General features: G+C 33.1%; 1 protein-coding gene across 1 annotated transcript; it reads right to left on the reverse strand.

The window, feature by feature from the left end:
• Positions 1-1,643: 1,643 nt before the first annotated feature.
• Positions 1,644-1,958, reverse strand: LOC131657713 (stress-response A/B barrel domain-containing protein UP3-like). The gene has a single exon (XM_058927079.1). The coding sequence runs from the start codon at positions 1,956-1,958 to the stop codon at positions 1,644-1,646; it is 315 nt and encodes a 104-aa protein (XP_058783062.1).
• Between the last annotated feature and the right edge of the window lie 9,489 nt (positions 1,959-11,447).

Consider the following 11,447-nt stretch of genomic DNA (forward strand, 5'->3'; position numbering starts at 1 on the left):
CCGTTCGGACAATTGATGAGTCGATGTCGTCCTACTACAACCATACTGCTACCAAAACAACAATGTCGTGCGAATCATCGGAGTTCTAATGCCCCCATAGGCCGCACATTGATTGCGCGTTTCGCTGTTGTAAGCATCCACTACTAGATTATACTACTATATGGCTATGGCACCACTGTTGGTCGCGACCTGCCACAAGGATGCTTCACGACTCAGGCGCTTTTGTCGACTTCTCTGCTGCTCTTTCACATTTATATTTTCATTTGTCCCGAAACATGTTTCCTTCTCTTCAAAACTTAAGATTTTGAGGCACACAATTACAATGTGAATGCTCATTTCATCTCACTAACATTTTAAGTTCTATTTAGACCTATAAATAATTAAATTGTGAGCTAAAATATGTAGTCAGGCGATTCTAAAGTTATTAGCCAATGATCTCTTGGTCGAGCATGGATCAATGGAACCTTCTCAAGTTTGTTGGGATCTATATTTTTAGTCATAAATCTAAACTTAATCAAAATCAAAATTGGATCGTATAAATAGGTTTATTTGACAACATTTTATGTTTATAGTTCCATTAACCGAAGACGACAAAGATTGTGGAATCCTGATTAGAGAAATCAGCACACCCATGGACAGATCCAAGAAAACACCAAAAAGCATAAGATAAGAGGCAAACATAGGTGCTACATATTCTAAGAGTAAAGGGAACCACCACTAGAAAAATATTTTTTAGCGTCGATCGTTTGCAGACGTTAAAGGTGAAAAAACAATCACTAATATGAATTTAGCGTCGGGGTCATGCCTTGTATAAAACCCTCGAAGCTAATGGGACAGCTATAAAGAAACCAAGGCTAGTTAGCCTCAGCTAAACCGAGGCTTAGTGGACACTAAAAGGTCTGACGCTATATTTTTTCAAAAACATGATAAGTCAACGATTATGCTTATCGTTGCCCAAGCTGACTTAAAGTTAACAATTTCTCTTAACGTTGGCTAAGCCGACTCTATAGTCAACCAAGGAAAGTCAATGGAACTTATTAGCATCGGCCCAGCTGACTCTATAGTCAACCGAAGAAAATCAATGAAACCTTGTTAGTGTCGATCTAACCGACTCTAAAGTCAAAGTCAGTCAAGAAAATTCAATGGCTTTGGTTTAATTTTTCTTGTGAGTGCATAACATTAGTAATAATATTAAGGGTTAATACCTATTTTTACCCCTTCCATATGGGCTTGGTTTGAAAAATCCCCTGCCAAAAAAAAAAAGTTGCAAGAATTGCCTTAACAAATTTCAAAAGTTTCATTTTGCCCCTTTATCAGGCCACATCATCAAAAATTCTTATGTGGTAGTGTTTTTTTAAATTTTTAATGAATAGAATTTCCACATCATATATTCAGCCAGTGCAATGACATTAATACCCTTAGTTATTATATCAACAAAAACCCAGAATTTTGTGCATTTGGAGTAGTTTCATTTCAAATCACCACTGCAACCCATTATATGGGTGATGGCCTTGCCACAAATCACCACTGCTCCATGTAGGCATCCATTCTCCACTTAAATGAGTTTCCTTATCAAGCCCTAAAACCACTTGAAAAGGAAGGAAGATGAAGATATTAAGAACCCTAAAACCACAACCTCATCGCTAACAACCCTCCTTTAACTTAAAAAATGTCACACGAATCGCCGACCCCGGATTCGAAACCAATTCACCTCCGTCAACATCCTCCGCCACCCAATCCACCGCCATTAGATCATCAATAATCGAGAGAACGCTTCCTCTAAAGACACCAATGTGACTCGGATGCGCAGAGTAAGCTTCGAGATCCTCTTTGGACTTGTACCGACTGTGAAGCATGTGAGTGAACGTTAACGTGGTGGAGTAGTTGCGTAGGAGAGGGCCTAGGGTAAGATGGAGGACTTGATCTAGGGAGATGAAGGAACTGAGTCCGTTAACCATGGAGGTTACTTTTGAGGGTTCGGTGTTTTCTTTGACTTTGAAGAGGACGATGTGTTCGATGGCTTTGGTTTTGGTTTGGGTTGATGATGACATTTTGATCGTGGATTTGAACGGCGAGGAACGGAGGTGGTGTGTGAGGTGTTTTGGAGATGGTGATGAAGGGTGCGGAATGGAAAAGAGAGGTGTATTTTCAAACACAACATTGTTTGTTTGCAACGGAAATGGTGTGGTGATAGTGATTGGTTGGTGGTGATGAGTCATAAGATGTTGAATCGAATTTCTTGGTTTTTTATTTGTTTTTTTGGAATATAAATTCATTGAATGTTGTTGTCTTACAAAGGAAAGAGGCACTTAAATTTGTTCTTACGAATGCACGTTGAGAAGGAAGGAAGATGAAGAGATTAAGAACCCTAATAAGGGTATTAATGTCATTGCACTGGCTGAATATATGATGTGGAAATTCCATTCATTAAAAAGTTAAAAAAAACACTGCCACATCAGACTTTTGTTATGTGGCCTGATAAAAGGCCAAAATGAAACTTTTGAAATTTGTTGAGGCCATTCTTACAACTTTTTTTTAGCAGGGGGTTATTTTAAACCAAACCCATATGGCAGGGGTGAAAATAGGTATTAACCTTAATATTAATAATAACTAATGAAAACTAAGAAAACCAATTTCATTTCTATTTTTGGTTTTACATGGTCAAGCCGCACACATAGTTACTGATGTATCAGTAAGAAAACATGATAACATACATACATCAATGACCTTAATTAACAAAGTTTTTAAGGTAAAACAAGTTGGAGTAAAAAACATGATAACAAAATCAACATTACATGTGGAACCTTTAATAAAAGTGTTTGTAATGGAAACCATACCTTAGACATTGATAATAGACTCGCGGTTAAGCATGACGACAAATTTTACCAACTTCGAACTCACTATATGAAGTTGTGCCTGAACCGAGCATTCTAGCATTGACAACCATATATTGTAACCTTAAAGACCAAAATTTTCCAAAATTTGTTTTCAACTCTAAACTGGAGTGGGGAGCTATTTAGACCAAACAAAATCTAGTCCCACAGGATATGATTAAATTCTCTCCTTTTTTCCAGGTTAATGCTTAAATATATAAAATTTTCTGTTTGATGTTAATCTATATTATCTTGAATGCATTTTCTATTTTGGATTATCTTAAAGTATTAGCTTCCCATCTTAGGATATCTTAGATTAACTTTTATATTTCCTTACTATACTTATGATCTTTTTCCCTAAGGAGTCTTGTGTTAGTGCTTCATCTTTTGTATCATCAAACAATAAATCATATAATATCATAAAATTTTACAATAGATTTCAAAATTGTATTAAAGTAGTATTATCCTATGTGATTTGTCCTACACTATTACGTTGGAAAGATCAAATTGATCTCCCATCCAAAAGTGAATAAAGATATGATCATTCCAATCCAAACATATAATACCTAAAAAATATATAGCCAAATAGGGAAGAATAGTACATATTATGCCATAAGCTTATAGCGATGCCACTACCAAAACAGAGAGGTCAATCACATAATTAGAGTGAGAAACAACCAAGGCAATTAACTTCTCGTAAGCCATACCAGTTGCATCGCCAATAAAGAGAGACGGGACATAATAGCCTCCTACTAATCCAGAAGCCCGACGAAGAGAAGTAGCAACTATATTTACAGCTACATAGCTACTAGCTGAAGTAATAGGTCTATGGAGATGCCTTTTACAAATGGGCGAGATTCTAACAAAATGACAACATTCTAAAACCCCTAGTAGAGTATTCCAGGATATAACAATACTATGAAGCCAAAATAGGGTCAATGATACCAAACCACATAAAATACCCAGCAACAAATACAGTGGGAGCTCTGAAATCAAGTTGAATAATCTTATGAATAATTGTTTTCTTGAAATTTAAAATAATATACAATGGCAAAGCTGAATTACTAGTATATTATGAGTTAGTGATTATAAATAAAGAAGATGTAAAATAGTTAGTTGCCAGCAGGAGAACGAAAGTCGTAAGCTAGAACTTGAAAGGCTAGTTCTGAGCCAAGGCCAATCTAAAAAATGATAGAATTTCGGTAGCGGCGGCCAGACGAATGCTATTTTTTCAAAAAATAAAATAAATAAATAAATAAATGTATAAACAAATAGATAAATATATAAATAAATATACAACTAAATAGATAAATATATAAACAAAAAGATAAATAAATATATAAATAATTAAGAACATTAGTGTCTGCTCCACCGACACTACAATTAAATATTTATTCAAAATTTTAAAATCTTGGTTACCTTTTATCGTTTGCAAGAGAGACACAAATTCGACGCTATAGCATCGGTTTTGGGGCCGACGCTAAAATGCATCTTTCTTGTAGTGAATTATCACACGCTACTTGCATAAGTAGTTGAATGAGGCATTATTTTTTGTAAGACATAATGTTAAGCCTAAGAAGAATGTTTCCTCAATAAATATCACACTTTGTAAAGTCTTCAAGAACATTCAGTTAATTAATCAAGTTATTTTCTGTGCTTTACTTGTTTCTGTACATTTCGTATACTAATATTTCAACTTCTCATTCACTATTAAACGATTTTTAGAGTAGTTAAAGAATCCATGGTTGATGGATACAATTCCCTACCAAAAACAATCGTTTAAAGAATTAAAAAAAATCACAACTGAGAGTTATAAGCGAAATTTCAACAAAAATTTCACAATTTAACAATAAATTTGACACATATGGTGGGACACTACACCCAATATGACTTGAGGTTTTCAATCACCACATCAAAACTCAAATTCATGAAGAAACCTTTGCAACATAGATCGAACATCAGTGACCATATGAACCTTAGAAACATGGATCATCCATCACCATCATCTACGAGGAGTTCATGCTAACAAAAATCAGATGAACTTTCCCGCTTAATAAGGCCAATTGTAGAAAAATGTTGTATTTCCTTGTAATTGGTACATAAGCACAATTTACAAATATTTTAAGATTTTAATGACCATTAGGATGTAAGTTGATTGGAATTTTTTGAATTTCCAAAACAAGATGTAACTTTTTGTGAATATCATGTGCGTGTATGTGATTTAAAAAGTTTTAGTTTGTGATTAATTAAATTCTTTTGCATGCCTAAAGCTAGTTAGTCAAATGGAAAATTTCACTCAAATTCTTAGAAAGTGTCGATTCTTTTAAAATTCAGAAAGAGAAAGAGATTTTTAATATAAATTTTTTAGAAAATCAAAAAGAGAGAGACATAATTTCTGGTTTTTAATTTTTATCTCTTTTTAATTTTGTTTCTCGCTCTCGATGGTAAGTTGAGGGTTAGGGATGGGTTTTCCATGATCTAACATTTTTTGTCTCATCAATTTGAATTTTTTGCAATGATATTAGTTTGTGTATTTCATCAATAAACGTGAAGAATGTTGAAGAAAAATCATTTTCCCATAGATCAAGGGTTTAGGCCCTACAAAGTGGATCTATAAGAGATTTTAGAAAGATAGAGAAAAGTTCAAAGGGTCAAGTTGCCAAAGAAGGAAAAATTGACACAACCTGGAAAATTGGTCGATCCTTTTTTTGTCGACCATATAGAAAGTTGAGACTTAGAATAATTTTGATTAAGTTTACGCCAGGGGATAATGTCAAAGAGAAGACTTGAGCGGGTTAATTTGATAACATTAACACCTTTTGTGGAAAACTTAGCTTATTTAAACTCTTTGTAGGAAACCGTTTCTCTTAGAGTCAAGTTTGTGTCGAATTAAACAAGTCAAACCTTAGTTGCATTAGCACGTGTCTTAGAATCAACTAGTCAATTCTGCAAGTGACCCTTAGTTTGTAGGCTTTGGGAGGACTAGCGGTTGTTTACCAAATTCCACAATAAACACTTAGAAATCTGAAAACCAAGAAAACTCTTTAGATTCCTTAAGCCCTCGAGGATAAACTTGTTATCAAGGAAAATTTTGATATTATTTATTTTAGATAAGTTATTTTCGGCAAGAAACAAACCGTCAACATAGACTAATATGCTTTAATGATAACAAATATTGGGTATACTAACATCTGTTTGAGTGTGTATGACCATAAGCTCTAAAGTAACTTGGTTCTAACCCTATTAAATTGCTTATGAAGAGAAGCAAATGACTCAGACTTCTGAAGGATCAAAATCTGATGTCTCAGCACTTTGATTCTTAGCTTCTAATGACAACCCTGATTATGGAGACCTGGAGAACAAAGTATATCACCTCTGGTTCGTACTCTGTGAAAAGAAGATCTATCTTATTAAAAGCCAGGTTACGAAGAAAGTCAACTAGGGCTTACTAGTGAAAGGATCAATTTTTAGTGACACGACCTTTTTAACATGCTTGTGGTCGCCAAGCTTAAGAAAGACAATATGGATAAAGCTTTTACTCAGAAGATGAAAATCTTAACAGTACCAACTTCCAACGTCTCTCTCTTTTAGAAACTGGTTCTAAGTAAAGACACTTGTGCAAGTCATCTTCAATTTCTCTTTTGTTTCCTCTATATAAGGAGCTGAAAATTTGAAAGAAGATAGCAACAAGATATTACAAAAAAAAACAAGAACTTATATGATCACTAAGATTTCGTATATATTTGTTGTATTGCACATAGTCTGGAGATTTCTTATCTTTGTATATCTTAGAAATCTCAAATAACAAAGTCTTTTTTTGTGTTGTATTCTTTGTGCACTTCTGATTGTATATCAAGTGCATCTTTTTGTCTATTCATCTAAACTATTTGTTTAGAGGTTTAGTGGAAGTTTCTTGCTAGGTTGCTTGAGCAGAAGTCTCTTTCTAGGTAGATTGAGCAAGGAAGTCTTATGTTGGTTTGCATATTTTCGCTGATAATTTTGGGACAAGGAGATTGGACTACTCTCGATTGTAGAGGAATCATGATAATTTTTGTGTGTGTTTTACTTATTCCTTCTGTGCTTTAACTATTTTCGCTGATATCTCTCCTTGCTTTGACTATGAACTTATTCAGTTTCAGAAGCTATTGCAAAAGAAGCAAAAGATTCCACCATACACAATTTAACCCCCTTTCCTTCTTGTGTATTTTTCTCACCTTCGGATAAAAGAGCAATATTTATGTTTGTATTTGTTTTTCAAATTATCTCATTTTCTGTTTCACCTTACCATTTATTATTTTGGTGACTCCTTTTTGTGTAAAAGTTTACATTTCTTACTTTTCTTTCTCTTTTCTTTTTTATTTCCAAAATGCTTCTTTTTTTTTCATCATAATCACCATTTACTATATTTCTTTCTTTTTCAAACATTTCCTTTCTCCCCGAGTTTATCATATTTGTACACTCTTGAAATTCTAATGCTTTCATATCTTCAAGACAATGTATGAACATTTTTTCTTTTAAAATTGACTCAAGATTGTAATTTTTCAAAAACAAAATTTTCACATTTAAGGCTCAAAGGGGTTTTTCAAAGAATCTAAACCTCACAAAGTAGGCTTTTAGTCCAGTAGTTTTCACTCAATAATCAAACAATTCTTTGATCAATCCATGATATCTTATACATTAAGTAATATCAGGAATGATGAAAAACTTTCATAGTTATAATTCATATCTACTCCGATTCATTTATGTAAAACATGAGGTATGCATTCATCCCACTACTTTAGGCTTTTGATTCTTGACTTATATTGGCATGTTTTCATCAAACAAGTAGTAAAGTCAAATTTTGAATTAAGTAACTAATTTATCATCATGTTATTAATTTAAAGATAATCACAATATTTGTCATGAATGAAGCATTTAAAAGAATATAACTTGTATTATGCCATCATTCTTTATTTTTCTTTATCCCAAACTTTGATTCATCTGCATTTGGATTTTCTGAATCATTTGCAAACAAACAAATTAAAAATTCACAAAAATTTAAAACAAGTACTTACTATAAAATCATAGGTGTTTTTTGCGTGTACACTCAATTTCAGATCTCTTATTACATTACACCCCCTACAAAAAATCTCGGTCTGCCTTCAGGTCATTAGGATAATGTTGATGTCTAAAGACACAACAAAACTCACTAAGCTAGGTGAATCTCACTAAGCGAGTTTGATGTAGCAAAACTTGCTTAGCATGCCACAAAACCCTCTTAGCGAGTTTTCTACTACTTTCAGTGTTACCTGATGTACTTGTTTAAATTTTAAAACACATTCATAAAAACACAAATTCATTCAACATAGATGAGGCTCTAACATATTCTAAAATATTTTTGGAATTTAGACATGCTTATGTAATCAGTACAAAATGACCAACATGCTCAATTCCTCTAGTCCATGGCATTGTTAGTAATACACATAAAACACACAAAAAAAATTCAACAAATATTTAAGATTAAATAGAAATTAGTACAATAAAGCAAATAAAATTCTCAATGTTAGAGGTCTAGGCATAGCAACAACTCAATTCTCATATTCTTCTTCTTCCTCCTCATATTCTTCCCATTCTTCTTTGTCTTTTTTTCACTTTCCTCATACTCTTATTCTCCATCCTCTCCTATAAAATTGCCTCTTCCACTTCCACTTGAATCACTTCCTTATCTTCTAGATAAAATGGCCTATCCATAGGCCACTTTAGATGACTAATAAAATCCTCATATGCAGGTAGATGATCGTAAGAAGAATGAGGTTCTTGAATCTGCATCTCTAATCTACTTATAGAATCATGTATGAAAATCAAACCTATGTGGTATGCATCATTAATATCTCAAGTAGGAGTGCAAGTTATGATTCAAAGATTCCAAACTTAAGGATTCTCGTTGGTGTATTTGGGGTGGTGCATATGGAATGGTTGGATGATTTTGTTCTGGGGGGTTTCTTGCCATAAAATAGAGTTGAAAAACATCTTCGTCTATATTTGAATCAAGGCAAAGATGGTGGTAGTATGGGAGATCTACTTCATATGTTATACAAATTCTATTGATCAATCTCGAGAAGGCTTAAAGAGCTTATGGAATGGAATATTTGAGATAATTTTGGATATGTCTATCTCTTGTTTAGTCAAATATACAAGATAAGTTGGGTTGAAGGTAGGGTTGCTGAAGATGTATTAAGTTTTCGTATGCATTAAATAAGATAAAGGTTAATCACATTTGAGCTTCTATGGTGAGGTTGGATTTCTTGAATTGGATAAGTCTGTCAAGTCTCTCTATTTCATAGGTTTCATATCTAATGCAGATATCAGTTATGATCTTATCATAGTCCCAATTATTTCTCACAACTTACCTAGATAAAGAGTTTACCTTCTTGGGTTTTTCCACGAAAGTGTCTTCCAAGTATTCATCCATGGTTTCTCTATCTTATGGGACTTGTCGAACCAATACCTAAGACACCCTTGATATCATGGCATCATCCTTCGAAGGTTTATAACACTCTTACGATATCTAGATTGATTTCTTCTAGGGGTTTAATAACACACCTCATCCTCTAGTGTCAAATTCTTGCACATAGTTAGAAAATCCACTTGGGCCCTCGAGTTGAACTATTCTCTCGATAATGAATTGTTTGTTTCTTAATTGGTTGTAGATTTCTCCATGGTTAGGTATTTTGAACTTGTTACAGTCATAAGGTAATCGTGATGATTCGATTCATGGTTGCCTTTTCTTATCAATGATTTATTTTTTAGGAGTCATCTGCAACATTCATTTAACAACATGAGATCACATAAATCTTATTAGCCGCCCGAAATAGGCCATGAGATCGCTTGGATCCTAGTATCCACCCCCCGGTTGGTTTATCCTACCTAAACTTACTCCAATTATCCACTTGCCCAATGAACATAAGAGATTAGGTGTCCCATCATAACGGACCAGAAGATAGGTTCAAAGAGGATAAATGTCGCCTCCATGATCCAAGGAAGAATAACTCTCTTACTCTCCATATTTCTTAGATAGGAGCGAAGGTAACCACTCTGTAACACGGACCCAATGAACCTTTGTAAATACCCGAGCCTTAAGATTGAGGGGGAGAATAATTTTTCACCCATACACCACATATGTAGAGCTTCTCATCACTTTGTGTGAGCTAGCTCTAAGCACCACCAACAACCCTAACCATCATACAAAATCCTCCAAATACAAGGCTACCCTTATTGTACTATTTTAGCAAGTACAATCGAAACACCATTTTCCATTAACGAAAGAAACTTCATTTTTTCATCTTCTCTATATCACGAAACTCTAAAACACCATTTTTTTCCAGAAAATCCATCTTCTTTTCTCTAACTTAAACGAATCAAGGAAATGAGGAAGGAGACTCGAATAAAACGCGAAGAATGGAACTTGAATGAAACTCATAAGAAGGAAAGATAAAATTTAAATGAATCTCATTTCTTTGACTTCTTAATCACATTTCCAGCATGTGAATTATTTTTCTATGCATGTAAAAATAATATTGTTGTTGTTGTTGAGATATTTAAGGTTTAATATTGTTGTTATTGTTGAGACCCTAAACCCTAAAGGTTTAATATTTGTCATTGTTGGTGTTGAGATTGAGATTGAAGGTTTTATGTTGTTGTTGTTGAGATGGAGATTAAAGATTTTATGTTGTTGTGTTAAGTAAAAAGTTTAATATTAATGTTATTGAGATTGAATGTTTAATATTGTTGTTGTTGAAATTGAAGGTTTAATGTGGTTGTGAGATTGAAGTTTAATTGTTGTTGTTGTGTTAAATTATCAAAGTTTTGACATCTCTCTTAGGGTATGTTTGGTTGAGAGAAGAAGTTGTAAAGAGAGAAATAGATGAGAAAGAGTGTGAAAAGAGATAAGTATAGTAGATTTGATATATTGATTGGTTAAAGAGAAAGAAGTGAGAAAGAGATGTGTTTAATTTGTAAAATGACAAAAATACCCTTCATATAATTTTATGTTATTTAAATGTTATTTTTTATTTTAATTTTGTTAATTTAATTTTAAATGATTAAAGAAAATAAACTATTTGAAAATATATATATATATATATATATATTTGATATTATTAAATAATAATTTTAATATAAATAAATTTAATATTTAAATTTGTAATACAACTCATTTAAGTTAATCTGTATTTTAATATTTATAAAATACTACATTGCATTAGTTGTTATTATTAAATTATTATAATAAAAAAATTGCAATTAAATAAATATACACATGGCTAGTTATATAATTGAAAAAAATCAATGTACAGTTTCGGTGCACACATGAAAATTTTAAATTTTCGTGCATTAAGGGTGTGTTTGTTATAGAAGAATTTGGAGAGAGAGAGAGAGAGAGAGAGAGAGAGAGAGAGAGAGAGAGAGAGAGAGAGAGAGAGAGAGAGAGAGAGAGAGAGAGAGAGAGAGAGAGAGAGAGAGAGAGAGAGAGAGAGAGAGAGAGAGAGAGAGAGAGAGAGAGAGAGAGAGCATATTTCTCTTGCTTGGCAGTGCAGA

This window comes from Vicia villosa, linkage group LG3 (assembly GCF_029867415.1).
Source record: "Vicia villosa cultivar HV-30 ecotype Madison, WI linkage group LG3, Vvil1.0, whole genome shotgun sequence".
Lineage (NCBI taxonomy): Eukaryota > Viridiplantae > Streptophyta > Magnoliopsida > Fabales > Fabaceae > Vicia > Vicia villosa.